The following is a 15,485-nucleotide window of genomic DNA, read 5'->3' on the forward strand; positions in this document are numbered from 1 at the left end:
CAATTGTGAAAAAGTATTGAACTGTGAGAGATAATCTCGTAACTGTAAGGAAAACAGTCTGAATTGTCAGATTCAAAATGAGCGATTTTTTTCATTCCTTGGAAGAAACAGGCTCCCGTAGGCCACGTCGTTTATTAATTATTTGTAAAGCTCATAACCTTTCTGAGGATTTGTAATAATGTCGGCTACTTTGTGCTATTTAGCAAATCGCCTTCACTTTCATTTACAAAGGGCCTGTTAAAAGAATGCATAGACCAATTAAAGGGATTCTGGGTAATCTAATTTTCTGTTGCTCTATATGAATGAACAATACAAAGCCCTTAATAGGCGCCCGTTTGAAGTGACATGTCTCAAGAGCTAGGCAACTGATTCAAAGGCAAACTGGTTCTTTCAGTCGCAGAAGCTAATCCGTAGAGATTTTTAGGCTATCTAGCGTGTGGGGGGTTGTGTCCATCTCCACACTTGGGTTTATCATTTCAGGATGGACTGAAAAAAATGAACCCACCGGCCCTGTTCTCAGCATCTGTTTCTGTCTCTCCTTTAAACTAGTTTTGCTCTTTGCCCCCATTTTTACTCATTCACGCGCACACACACACGCACACACACACACACTTAACCCTGGTGCAGGGTAATTTCTGACCGAAGAATTTTACATTTTAATTTTTTTTTCAATCGTAGCTTTACCGGAATGCTATGAAACTGGGTGACTTTTATGACTCTTGGATGCGAACATACACAGAAAAACTGCTAAATAGTAAAAAAATAAAAAATAGGCACACTCATGGTCTTCGGTCAAGTATGATGGGCCGTAGGAAATTAATGGGAAAGGGGAAGAAAATAAAACATTCTGAAATTGCACAGCAATGAAGGGGTGAACCTCTAAAACATCTAGAGTGCAAAATCAACACATCCGCTCACACACAAGCCCACACACATTTGTGCACACACACACACACACACTCCTATGAGCTAGTGTGACTGTAACATAGCAACTATGTAAAATAAAATCAATAATTAAACTAAAATGCAGTAAAAAGCGGACAGCGAGGAATGGGTTATACTCTAAAGCATCAGGAGTGTTATACAGATACATCTACTCACACACACACACACACACACACACACACACACACACACACACACACACACAGTAATACACACTCAGATGAACTGGTATGGCTTTAACCATATAGCCAAAATGCGTTAGAAAACTGTAATAAGATGTATAAATCAGACCAGAACCAGGATAATATACTATGATAACTTATATAATAATAATAATTCAAAAGAAAAAAAAGTAGTCTTTGAGAATGCCTAAATATATATTTAAGGCTTTTTTTTTTTTTTTGCAGGTTCTAATCTGCATTCAAATTCATTTAAAGGCCTAGTGTCTATTTTCATCTGAAATACTGCATAAATTAAAAAATATTTTTTACAAATTCGAAAAAAGTAACATTTTCATTGGGACAAATTCATCATAATTATTGCCTAACTATTAATTAGTGCCATACATTCTCTCAAAATACAAAGAAAAACAACAAAATATATATTAGATTGGATGTACTAAACAAAAAATGAAGTTTTTCCGGCATACGGTCACTTTTGACTTCGGGTCAATGAGTGTGACTCCCAAATGAGTAGCGCACCAGGGTTAACAGTAATCACTGAAAGTTCATACTCAGTCGCCGAATGTTGTTGAAATGTCAGAATCCTTCAGCACGGTCTGATAAACAGAGATGGTCACACAAACCCTGTTGTTTTTCTCTCTCTCCGTGTTCGTAGCTCGTAGCGAATGCAGTGTTGCTGGTCGGCGTGAATCTGTCGGGTGTGTTTGTGCGAGTCCTTACTGAGCGCGCCCAGAGGAAGGCCTTCCTGCAAGCCAGAAACTGCATCCAGCAGCGCCTGCAACTAGAGGACGAGAACGAGAAACAGGTCAGAATCTCACGACACAAACGAACAGCGGCGTGCTTCGATGAAATGATCAGCTGTTAAATTTTCTCCCGCGAGTTAAAGTTTCAGTTTTGACAGGTAATTTACCTCGCAAGATTGCCCCCCAAACCCCCCTCCCTCGACCAGCTTAAAGGTCAAGCTTTCTATGCAAACACGTACTACCGCAAGCGCACTCAGATGCATGTGTGCTAAGACACACAAAACAGTTGTGAAGTCGGGTCTTAGGTCAGGTGCTCGACTTAGTTGGTATTCAGGCTGTATGCAACTTTAATGTCATTACAGCCCACCAAAAGCACCTCAGACCGGGCTCTCTATGCTGCTGAGTGTGAGTAATGGTGTAGCATTTTAATTTGGCTTACTAGCTGCAAATATAAACTTCTAGGTCAGCATGAAATCATTATAGATCCTTTTTTAGTTGCTTTATTGTGTATAATTTAGCAGTACATGTTTTTGCAAGAGAAAAATACAGCTTGACTCAAAGCTGAATTGAAATTTAAATCGGAATGAAAGGAACTGGAATTCAGTGATTTGAAATTAAACAGATAATGGCTTTCTGGATATCAAGTTTCTTTTTTGTGTTTGAATGCTTTATTTAGCAAGGATGCATTGAAATGATCAAAGGTATAAACGAATAAGTGTTTCTGAATTTCGCTATTGTCAACAGTGATTTCAGAAGGATTATATTACACTGAAGACTGGAGTAATAATGCAGAAAATTTCATCTTACATAAAAGAAAAACATGCATTTTGAAATGCTATGCATTGGATAATATTTATTATAATATTTTGCAATATTACTATTTTTACTATGCTTTTCAAATGAATGCAGGTTTACTGAGCATACAATAAAGAGTCTTACAGACTGCAGACATTTTAACAGTGAAGTAAAAAAAACCAACTTTCAATCAAAGCTGTCAGGCTAACATCTGAAGTGTGTCTTGATATGATACTCTACTAATTTTAGTATACATTCCTATTTGATTTTGCATTTAAGAGTTAAAAATGTAATCATTATTAGAAATTGAATTAGAATATTGGAAATGATACAGAACATAGTTTTACACAATCTATGGGAAACCGATCTAATTCAGTTCTCTAATCACGCAATTTATTTTTGGAAAATATGTGCTACAATAAAATGAGCGGCAATTAAAATGTTTTTTTTTTTTTTTTGCATTAATGCTGTCTAAAAAAGTTTAGACTAAAATAATATTTTAAACAAACAGTTAAACAATTAAACCATAGCCTTAATATATATTAAACAGCTTCCATGCCTTTGTCTAGATACACAGCGGCACCTGTACTGTAAAGGCTCAATTCTGAATGAAACGCAACTTTCTATACTTAGAGCATCTCTTTGCCATATCTGTTGGCGTATTTGCGGGATGGACATTTCTGGAAAAAAATTGCACACACAGCAGATTGCGGCGCACTTATTCAAAGATTCTTTTGCAGCGGCAGCCTACCAGAACGAGCCAGATCCACCATCCCACTTTATTTCTCAGTGAGACACCGCTTCATCTTTCGCTGTCATTGTGGATTATATCAATGATAAAGAATGTGAATCAAATAGCAACATTAGCATAACTTATCTCCCTCGCCGAGCTCCGGGTAGATTGCAGTGGATAATTACTGAATGATTTATAAATGAAGTGGAGAGGGGCATAAGATGGAAAGATGCAAAACACACTCATACAAACTAAAGTGGAGAGGACACTTTCCCCTTGTTCCTTAGCGACTGAAAATTGGTTATAATTGTTTGCACATGACTCATCCACCTCCTACCCAACAAACTCCCTGAATAGAAGGTAACACCACCCACTCTATACATCACACCAAGCTGTACCACATAACTCTCTCTCTGACACACAAACTCTCACATATGCGTGTGCACTCTGTCGTCTTTCCATTTGGACATGCATATATGTCATTTATGTGCACTAAAGTGCATATTCAGAAATAATAGCTCACGTATTGATTTCAAAAGTTTGAGAGTTTTTTGCAAAGATGAAGTACAGCTCAAGGAGGAAGGGTATTTGAGGAAGAATGGAAATTTGAAATGAAAAAGGGAAGGCCAGAAAGAAACAATTAAACCATAGCCTGAATATATATTAAACAGCTTCCATACATCTCTATATGTTTTTATCTGTTACTACAACTACTTCTAATATACAGTGGTGGCCAAAAAACTTAGAACTCTTGACAAGAGGTTTCAGTTTTTACCAAAGATAAATAAAATGATAAAAACAATACAATTTACTTCATCTGATAGGCCTATATATATATATATGTATTGTGGATTGTGTTTACCGACAGTGGTTTCTGGAAGTATTTCTGGGCCAATTTAGTAATGTCAATCAGAATCATGCTGATGAGTGATGCAGTCCTCTGAGACCCCGAAGACCATGGGCATCCAACAAAGGTTTTCCGCCTTGTCCCTTATTCACAGAGATTTCTCAAGTTTCTGTGAATCTTTTGATGATGTTATGCGCTTTAGATGATAAAATTTAAACCTTTGCAATTTCACATAGAGAAACATTGTTTTTAGTATCATTTTCATGCACTCATTTCACAGATCGAAGAGCCTCTGCCCATCTTTACTTCTGAGAAACTCTCCTTTTATGGCTAATCATGTTGCAGACCTGATGTCAGTTAACTTAATTAGTTGCTAGCTGTTCTCCCAGCTGAATCTTTTCAAACTTTCTAGCATTTGCAGCCCTTTATAGCGCCTGAGCAGGCGTCACATTTTAAATTAGCTCATTTAGTCAATAAAAGTATAAAATGTCTCCATTTACACATTTATGCTCTCTGTCTTGTATTGTAAATACAATATTGGCTTATGTGATTTGAAAGACTTTTAGTTTTAATTTTATTCAAATGTAACATTTCCAGAATATATATATATATATATATATATATATATATATATATATATATATATATATATATATATATACACACACACAGTATATATGCTCATTCCAGTTAAAAATTACAATAAAATATTTTTATTGATTAAATCAATACTTCTATTCAGATAAAGTAATATGACAATGTTACAATGCATTTGTATTACAAAATAATTGCTGTTATTTTGAACGTTTGAATATTATTAAGGAGTATATCACAGTTTACCCCAAAATTCCACAAAAGTGATGATAACAATTGTTTATTGAGCAACAAATTAATATTTTATAATGATTATGTATGCTGCAGATAGATATCCAGTTCCATATATATTTTTAGGATAACAAGAAAAATCATGTAATGTATATAAAACGTATAATGTATATGATTTTCAAAGTTTCAAAATTCTTAGACAATTATAGTCATGCCGCTACAAACACTCAACCCAACTCTCAGCTCAACTTTTGAGTGCAAGCGAGTGACAAAGCGACCCGTTGGGTTTCTAACACAGGTGGCATGGCTCGCTGGGGTTTGCTCATCGAGAAGGCATTTATCACCTGCTTTTAGTAATGCATGGTTTGGCAATGAACTATATGCGTTTCCACGGAAACTTACCTTTGCCATGCCAACCAACTCCAACGCTCAGAACTGTGATCTCTCACAGATATTGGCCACTTTACAGCTATCAGCGAGTTCATTAGATAAAACGCATACAGATAACAGAAGTGGCCGGTTTTAAACTAACACTAACGTAATACAATGGCCATCACGGTCTTTTTAATGGGTCTTTTTATGGAGATGTTCAGTCGTGACGTCAATTTGAAGATCAACCGGAAGGCCATGGCTTTCCTTGGAAATTTCCATGTCTGTGGTGAGCATTGCTTAAAGAGGCTTTCGCATTTCTTATGCAACATACATTACATATTTGCATGTTTACGTAAACAACAGTTCATAAACAAAAATTCTCATGTTGGAAAGAAACATTTCCAATTCAAGCTGTTTGAGCAAATGTCTCCCATTTGTCTAAAATATGAAAGAGAGTTTTTGAATTTTGTTGGTCATTTGTGGTCACTGCAGAATTCTCCTAATCCCATTTGTGCTATTTCCTAGTTTGGTAACACTTTAATATAGGGACTGGTTCTCAATATTAACTGCTTGTTATCATGCCTATTAATACCACAGTTGCTGTTTATTATCGCTTTATAAAGCACATATTCTGCATGGCCATATTCTGCTTTCCTAATCCAACCCAGTACCTTAGCTTAACAACTACCTTATTATTAAGTATTACTAAGTCACTGTTAATGGTTTGTTTTAAATTATGTGTAAATAGCAATGTTAAAGAATGAGTAAATGCAGAGTGCAAGAATAATTTATTACTTTGTTCTTGAGTTCAATTGAACTCTTTCCCCACCATTGATGGAATATGGTTATACAGCGCTATTAGACGCAAGAACAAGAGATCACACATTTAAGCAGATGCATACACAAAACAGTGTTATTAGCAAATGAAATGTTGACTCGGGAAGTGGTATAGAATTATGCTTTGGGGGTATTTTTTTGGAAGCAATCTACTCCATCTATGAGTAGTTTCCTTTGAATCCCTTTTGGAGCTAAAAAAAAAATGAATGAAACTTACCACAACTTACCAAATGCATTAAAGGGTTAGTTCACCCAAACATTACAATTCTGTCATTAACTCATGCCATTCCAAACCCATAAGACATCCTCAGAACACTAAGGCCCAGTTTCACTCTCAACTTGCACCAATGTAAACCATCTTTTGACCTTGAAATTGTACTGTCAAGTTTCACTAAAGATGCACAGTGACGAAATAGCGCGGACAGTTATTTTTGCGCCTGACCTAACTGAATATACATTTGTAGTTTCCCTTTCAGACGTCAAACTACTGCCATTTTGCCATTACGTAAAGTCCCAAAAAACATGTCTTAAAATATTTCGCGCTTGAAATGGCTGCAGTTGCTAGGAGGAGGCACGACAGAGAACAGAGAGCGCATGGTAGAAGGGAGAGAAGTTTTATGCACTCATTAATTTATTTGGAAAGAACACATTATCTGAACGTATAATTTGCCAACTTGAATTTTTGGGCCTCCTGTTCTTTGCGATGTACTGTAGCTTCTTTATTTCTTTTTTCCTTTATTTGCGACTACGCTTATTTGTGCTATGTTTGGTATGTTGCATTGGTTGATATGTAAATGAAGTGAAAATCTGTGTTCTTTAATTTGCACATTGTTAGTAAACAATTCCCTTTCCATCTACGCTGTTTTGGAATTACGTCCTCATGTTTAGTTAAATCTGAAGAATTTCTGATCCTGCATGGACAGCAATGCCACTGGTCCATGAGACATTGAAGAGCATTATTAAGGTTAAGGTTGAACTACTGATGTCACATGGACTATTTTAATGTCATTACTGTCTATGCAGGGCCAAAAAACTTTCGGATTTTATCAAAAATATCTTGATTAGTGTTCCAAAGATGAGTAAAGGTCTAATTGATTTGGAACGACAGGAGGGTGAATAATTAAATACATTAATTAAATTCATTGTTATGCTAAAAAAAAACTTTTGTGTGTGCGCGTGTTTTGTTGAGCTTGGTTGTACAGATATTGATAAATATCAACTAAATATTTTGGGAGCCGTGAAAATGTTATGAAAATGATCAAAAATAATTGCAGTGGCTGGCAACTTTTTAAAAAATGCTGGCAGAGAAAGAGTTAAATTTGACTGAAGACTTTCAGAAACTTGCTGTTTATCCCAAAATAATGGACGCATTGCAGGAACGCCTTCTCATGAGCCTGCTGCCCAGAAATGTTGCCATGGAGATGAAGGAGGACTTCCTGAAGCCACCAGAAAGAATCTTCCATAAGATATACATCCAACGACATGACAACGTCAGGTACGGAAAGAACAAGAGAGAGTGCGTTTCAACAATCAAACCATTCACTCTGAAAACCCACACTTCTTCCATGAATGAAAGATGAGAGCTTTTTTTTCCCCCCAGACTAGACGGACATTGTCAATTCCATTGTACTTAAATTGTGATTGCGAATACTGAATCAGTGAGTCAATAAGAGTCAACAACTCTCCACTCACGCGCAGTCGTCTAAGTTCCTGAATCTGGCTGCCAACCAAAAGCTCGCACAGCGTGTACGGCGCCCACAGCGCTAGTGCTATCAACTCAAGAGCTGCTCAATTAACCCACACTGCCCACACACACAGAGAGACGGAGAGCGAGAGATGGAACAAGGCAGTGCTGGGGGGCAAATTCACACAATAGCGCGTACACTCATATACACACACATATGCCACCTCAAAGACCCGTTCCAGCCGAGAGATTGGGGAGTGAAAGATGATGCATACAAGTAACTTTTGCATGACTAACTGATTGGCTAAAAGATGGGGTTAATGTAGGCCCAGCTGCAGATCAAAGATGAAGAGCGGGCTTTATCTGTGAGCTCTATAAAAGCTATATGTTTGTACGGCCATTCATATCTTGCTGCCTTGTTTGCTTAGTTTCGAGATATAGATTTATTGAGTCCATAACCTGAGTCAGAAATGCCATTTAACTAAAGACTCTGGAGCCATTAGTGCAGTTTTGAATTTATTCTTTAGTTTACTTCGTGTCCTTTCAATTTAGCTGTTATTAGCGATTAGTGAATTTTCCTAAATCTTTCTTTTGACCTTGTATTTTTTAATCAAAATGTCAAAATTGTCTAGAAATTGCAAATACATTGCATAAATAATTAGAAAGAAACAACAAAAAACATGCTGAAGTAACATTAATAATAGTAATAATATTTTCTTCTAAAAACTTCAATAATTGTTATTTTATAACTTTTTGTTTTTAACAGTATATACCAACTTCTCTGATCATTTGTTTGCTTGAATGCCAGTTTTCTTAGACTCAGCTGGAAAGTCACGTTTAGATCCGCCTTCATCTAATCAACGGCGCAGAACCAAGTCTACTACTGTACATGTTCATCACAATACAGTTTAAAAATCTGTATTTCTGTGTCATTGCACTTTTATGTAGTTTTTGTTAACAACAATAACATTACCAACATGATAATTGAACGATTGAAGTGGTTAATTGTATTATTACACTAACCTGCCAAACCTTGACCCCTCAGTTGGGTTAAACTTATGACTGTGTGAGCTAAGTACCCCGTGGACCCCTGACCTGAGCTAATCTGACTGACTGTAACGTTTTCATGAAAAAAAACAATCCAACAGATTTAGTAGATCCTGTATGTTTATTCAAAAGCATGTTTCTGATAAAACCGTTTTTGTGATTGTCCATGTGCCTTTACAATGAACAGTGCAGGCGTAACACTAAGGTCTCTTGTGAATCACCATAACCTGTTGTCCTCTCGTTCTGTGCAGCATCCTGTTTGCAGACATTGTGGGCTTTACCAGTCTAGCTTCACAGTGCACGGCCCAGGAGCTGGTCAAACTGCTGAACGAGCTCTTCGGGAAGTTTGACGAACTCGCTACAGTAAGAAATGCTATTGACACATATATGTGCGGAGAGAATCTTAAATCACTGGGCGTATGCCGTAACTTATACGAGTGCTCACAGACTGACTGCAGCATGCTAATCGGCATCCAGCTTCTCATATAGAGTCGCTCTGCGCACTGCAGGAGAGAGGAAGCACTTAAGTTGGAAACAGTATTACGCTATAGCATCGTAAAAATCACAGTGCACTCGAAAGTAAAATTTATATGCACAACTGATCATAAGTGGCAAGTAAAAACATTTTTGTTATAATGTTACAAAAAAATATTGTTTATCCTGAATTTTTTGTTTTTATTAAAATTAAGCAGCAGAACGTTTTTCCGCTCGATACCTTCTTGAGTAGCAAATCAGCACATTAGAATGATTTCTGAAGTATCACATATATATATATATATATATATATATATATATATATATATATATATATATATATATATATATATATATATATATATATATATATATATATATGTGTGTGTGTGTGTGTGTGTGTGTGTGTGTGTGTGTGTGTGTGTGTGTGTGTGTGTGTTTTGACATTTTATTGTCCAAATCATCATTTGGATTTCTTCGAAAAATGCAAATGTTAGCAAACCTTGTTGAAATCCTGAACTAACAATATTACGTGTCGCGATATCTGGTCTCTTTAATGATCACAGAACAAACTGGGCAAGACAGGTTATTTATTGAAGTTTAATAAAAGCTTAAGAGTTTGTTCTGATCCCTAACAATAGTAATAGAGATGCTTGTCTTAGCAAACACTAGTAAATATTTCAGCAACCCCTGACAGTAAATGCTAAATTGCAGTCCTGACAGCTATGATTGTGTTTGCACTTTTCAAAGGTGCTGTCTGAGATCCTACATCAGCGTCTTTGATGTCGAATAACTGCAAATTACCACTGCAGCTTTTACTAGAGGCTTTTGCATTATTTGGATCTTCGGCATGGCTTGTAATTATCGATCCTCCAATAAGTAAAACTCTGGTTTCCTGTGTATTAGAAAAGATAAAAGCAGATTAGCTTCGTCATTTTCCTTTCTTCCGACGCTTCCGCGGCTCGCTTTGTCCTTCTGTATCCCAAACCAGAAAGTGTAAATCTTTGTCTAAATACAGTCTGTTCCAGAGAAAAGAAAAAGTTTTTGTGCAGTGCAGCTCTCTGTCACAAAAGATAAAACTTTTTACGAGTTTGACATCAGTTTGAAATTCAGACAACAGTTGGAAATGACTGGCACAGATGGTGTGTGTGTGTGTGTGTGTGTGTGTGTGTGACAAGGGGTTTCCCACAGTCTCCTCCTGCCCTGTGGTGCCAGATGGTGCATTTCTAATAAAATAGAGCAATCGATCTGTAGAGTTTCTGTCTTTGTGTTTGTCTTGCTCTCTTTAGTCTAATGTGTTTTATTGTTCTGTTTAATCAATGTGGAGGGTGTAATCCTGATAAAATATTTGGTATGTATCAGTATCTGGGTGTGTGTGTAGTTTAGGGAAAAATTCAAAATCTGACAAGGTGTCTCTTTGGCTCCCTTTGGTCACATGTTACTCAAAAATTAGTCTAACGTGCTGATTTGGTGTTCACTTTTCTTTTCTTCTTCTTATCAGTATTGCATACATTTGTGCTGCTTATTATTTATGTGAAAACTGAATAGAATGTTTAAAAGAACTGTATTAGATCTTTACATTATAAATGTCTTCACTGTCACTTTTGATTAAATAAATGCTGAATAAAAGTGTTTCGTCTGGTAATAAGCTTTCTGACCCCAAACATTTTTTGTTTGGTTTATTATTATTTATTATTTGGTTAATTATCATATAGTTATCTCAGCGACCATTTTGTCTCCCCTCAACAGAGAACACGCTGAAAATGCGCTATGAACCTATTTATCAGCACACCATTTAATGCGAGGTCCAAATAAAGTGTCAAGCACAAGAAAGCTTAGAAGTGTGTATCATAGATCATTGATAGATCAAAACAGGGAAAAATCCTAATGGTCCATTTCAGCTTTACTATAATCATTCAATCATAAATATGTAAGAAACACATATTTATATCGGTATAACCTGGTGACATTATTCATCAGACATCCCATTGGTTTTGCGTGTCTCTTAATAAACTCCCACCGTGTGTCTGATTGGCAGGAAAACCACTGCAGGAGGATTAAGATCTTGGGAGACTGTTATTACTGTGTGTCCGGCCTGACCCAGCCCAAAGCGGACCACGCTCACTGCTGTGTGGAGATGGGTCTGGACATGATCGACACCATCACGTGAGTGTTTGTGGCCAGATCTCGCAGCAGCTACGATCATCTGACAGACCGTATTTGAAAGCTATGGTGATTTTGTTTGTGTGTGTGAGACCTGCTCCACTATATTCATTTCTCCGCTCTGAATTCTAAGGCGGCTTTCACTGCTGCGGTCTCTTATCACCTCACACAGGTGCTAGAGCATGCACACACACAAACACATACACACGTATGCATACGCAAAACAGAACTCGCACAGAAACACATCTCTCTCTCTCACACACACACACACGCTTTCTGTCTCATATTAGTGTAGATCTCCTGCTTTGTGCTGGTAGCAAACAGAGAAGAAATTCTTCCTGCCAAAGCTCTCTCTCTCTTCAATCATCAGATCCGGCATTATAGTGAGGGATGAGGAGAGAAAAAGGAGCTTTGAAAAAGAGGCTAAAAACCTGACTCTAGTTTTCTAGATGGGAATATAGAGTGCTCAGGGTTCCCACAGGTTTTCACCAGTTAATATTTCTAGGACATTTCTTGTTGTTTGTGATTTTTTTTGTTTTTTGTTATGGTGATTATACTCTGTAATTTAAAATACATTTGTTATATAACTCACTGTATATGATTCATCCATGCATATGTTTTTTATTTTATTTATCATAAATATCAAAATGTCAAAACTCATTTTTGTGATTTACAACATATTTCTTTCTGGCAGCATTGCTATACATCTGCAATCATTTAGTGTTATTTTAGTGCCATTAAGTTACTATTATAGTTTTTTGCTTTTGTTTTCATTTTAATGAAGGTTTTTGAGTGTTTAAACTTTAATGTCTATATGGGTTTTAGTAATGTTTACTTTAGTTTTAGGTTCTTTTTGCATGTTGAGTTAAAATGAATAAAACAAAATTAAGATAAAAAAATTAAGATAATTAATTTTAATTAATTTTTATTTTATTATTTTATTATTTTATTTACTGTAATTTTATATCTTAAGTACTGAGGTATTTTTCATGGTTTTCATGTTTTGTTTTTTTGTTTTTTTAGTTATAATAAGTCCCACCTACATTTATTTATTTATTTGTTTCAATAAATATGATTGAAACAAATGTTATATATAGTTATATATATATATATATATATATATATATATATATATATATATATATATATTTTTATTTTTATAGTATGGAAGAACATATCTGTTGCTACTTTTCAAAAAAGTTACTTTTATGAATCAGATAAATCTTCTGTTAATATTTTTATTTACTAATGAATGATTTACAATGGTTTGTGAATTGGTTTAACAAATTAATAAAAAGCAAACAATCTAGAAACTTAGAAAGGAGAACAGGTTGTTCACAGCTAGGACATTAGTTTACAAGCAATTATTTAATAATATTTATACAATAAGATTCTATACAGCAGAATATAACTACAATTATAACTTAAATTTTAATGACCTTTTTAATAACCTCCAGTTCACTGGGCTGGAATTACAATTTCCTGATATGAGCGTATTTTCTTGTAAATCAGTTAATTAAATTTAAGTTAAATTAAATTTCCACTTAAATAAATTGCAGCCTACTGGATGAATGTTTACGTGCAGTCTCACAAAATAAAGTTTCCAGCCAAAGGTTATCAGTGGCTTACAAAAAGGTCAGCATTCTGACATCACCTAAATTTGTGAAAATTTACTTAAAATAGTAAACTAGTGTCAAATGTGTGGAGAACCTATTTCTAAAACTCAATCTGTAACTGAAAACTTTCGTTTTTTTGATGCTTCATCCACACCAGTAGGTGTCAGTATAAAGATCACTCATTTGGGAAATGAAAGATTGATCTTTTTTGTGAATATATGTATGTAATCAGGTCAGTGGCGGAAGCGACAGAGGTGGACCTGAACATGCGTGTGGGTTTACACACGGGCCGCGTGCTGTGCGGGGTTCTGGGGCTCCGCAAGTGGCAGTACGACGTCTGGTCCAATGATGTGACGCTGGCCAACATGATGGAGGCCGGAGGACTGCCTGGGTCAGTCGCGCAGCACATTTAACGACAGGAAACACAAATTCAGACATTCATGCCATTTCTTCCTAACCTTCATATAGCCAGGACTACATAAGCAGAAAGGTGAGAGTGTGATCGTTTGCCCCTCCCCCAACAGGAAGGTTCATATCACCAGGGCAACGCTGGAATGTCTGAATGGAGATTACGAGGTGGAGCCGGGATTTGGCCACGAGAGACACTCTTTTCTTAGCAAACACGCCATCGAGACGTTCTTCATCGTGCCCTCACACAGACGCAAGGTTACAGACACATCATCATCATGTCATAGGCAGCACCAAACCACACTACAGTACACACTTATGGATTATTATTATTAAACTAAACTGTAAATAACGCAAAAGGGAAACTTGGTTCTCATCCAGAATTTGAATGGATTGTGTTCCTTGCTAGTGTTATTTTTACTGCTAAAGTGATATAGTACCAATAGGGAAGTGTTCGTTTTTTTGGGGGATGTTCTCAGCGTGGGCAAATATTTGTTGTGAACTTTGAAATATGTGTTTGTTAAATAGTTTATTACAGAATAACTATATTCTTCATATAAAAAGTTCTTGAGTAGCAAATCAGCATTTTAGGATGATTTCTGAACGATCGTGAGGCACTGAGGACTGAAGTAATGATTCAGAAAATTCAAGTTTAATATCACAGAAATCAATTTAATTTTAAAAAATATATTAAAACCAGAAAGACTTGTTTAAAATGATAATACTATTTAAGAATTTAGGGTTTTGCTGCATTTTTTTTTTATTCAAATAAATTAAATAGTTCTTCCAAAAATGTTTAGTAAAAATCGAATCAATCCCAAACGTTTAAATGGTTGTTTATACACATGTCTCTCTCAGGTCTGATAACCTTAACACCCATAAAATCTATTTTTGTTAAAGGTTTGAGTTTCTTCAACTTTTTAACTCTTAACTTTATCTCCCAGATCTGAAAGATAAGTGCAATGCAATAAAACGATCCACACATGCACGATCAAAAAGCCTTACAAACATCCAAGTCCATCTGGAGTTCTTTACAAATGGATTAGAAGGGTCTTCTTTATATCACTTTTTTTAAGTCACTTCTTTTTTTCAGCCAACAGTCACCGCAGCCATTTTCTCACATTCAGCTAATCTCTTTCCTTTCCTCATTCCACATTTCCACCCCCTCTTTCTCTCTCTCTCTCTGTCTCTCTCTTCCTCTGCAGATTTTTCCTGGACTGATCCTATCAGACATAAAGCCAGCGAAAAGGATGAAGTTTAAGACAGTCTGTTACCTGCTGGTGCAGCTCATGCACTGCAGAAAGATGTTCAAGGCTGAGATCCCTTTCTCCAACGTCATGACCTGTGAGGATGATGACAAGGTGCGTGGTTACTGCAGTACTCACAGACTCTAGCTTAGAGGATATTAAACATGCTTGATATTTCCAGATCATTTTAGAACAAGCTGTTTTCATTTGGTATGTGTCTGCCAGCAACAGGGCGTAAGTTTTCATGTGTACGATGTTTTAAATCATTTTTAAACTCCGAAATTTCGTTAAAATTGTTAACAAAAAAAATATATATATATGATCACGCTGCCTCTGAAACTGTTTGTTTTTCTGCATTTTCACATTTGTATATAGCAAGCATTTTGATATGAAAGGATGACGAGTACAAAAAAATGCATAGGAAAATTTCAGACAGCTATTTAAAAAAGAAAATAAGGCGGACGTCTGAACTAAGCATCTACTCACTGACCCCCAAAATGTCTTCATCCACAGCAGCAAAAATGAACAAAAATGATAGTTTACTCATACAAATGACTGTGATTGGCT

The 15,485-nt window shown here is 36.0% G+C and overlaps 1 protein-coding gene across 1 annotated transcript in view; it reads left to right on the forward strand.

The window, feature by feature from the left end:
- Nucleotides 1–15,485, forward strand: part of adcy1a (adenylate cyclase 1a) — a 38,181-nt gene that overhangs the window by 3,979 nt on the left and 18,717 nt on the right. The window contains exons 2-8 of the mRNA XM_043220091.1: nt 1,783–1,932; nt 7,656–7,774; nt 9,262–9,373; nt 11,523–11,650; nt 13,496–13,654; nt 13,788–13,929; nt 14,877–15,032. Coding sequence (XP_043076026.1) covers nt 1,783–1,932; nt 7,656–7,774; nt 9,262–9,373; nt 11,523–11,650; nt 13,496–13,654; nt 13,788–13,929; nt 14,877–15,032 — 966 coding nt within the window. The remainder of the gene's footprint in view (nt 1–1,782; nt 1,933–7,655; nt 7,775–9,261; nt 9,374–11,522; nt 11,651–13,495; nt 13,655–13,787; nt 13,930–14,876; nt 15,033–15,485) is intronic.

Source organism: Puntigrus tetrazona, chromosome 20 (assembly GCF_018831695.1).
Source record: "Puntigrus tetrazona isolate hp1 chromosome 20, ASM1883169v1, whole genome shotgun sequence".
Taxonomy (NCBI): domain Eukaryota; kingdom Metazoa; phylum Chordata; class Actinopteri; order Cypriniformes; family Cyprinidae; genus Puntigrus; species Puntigrus tetrazona.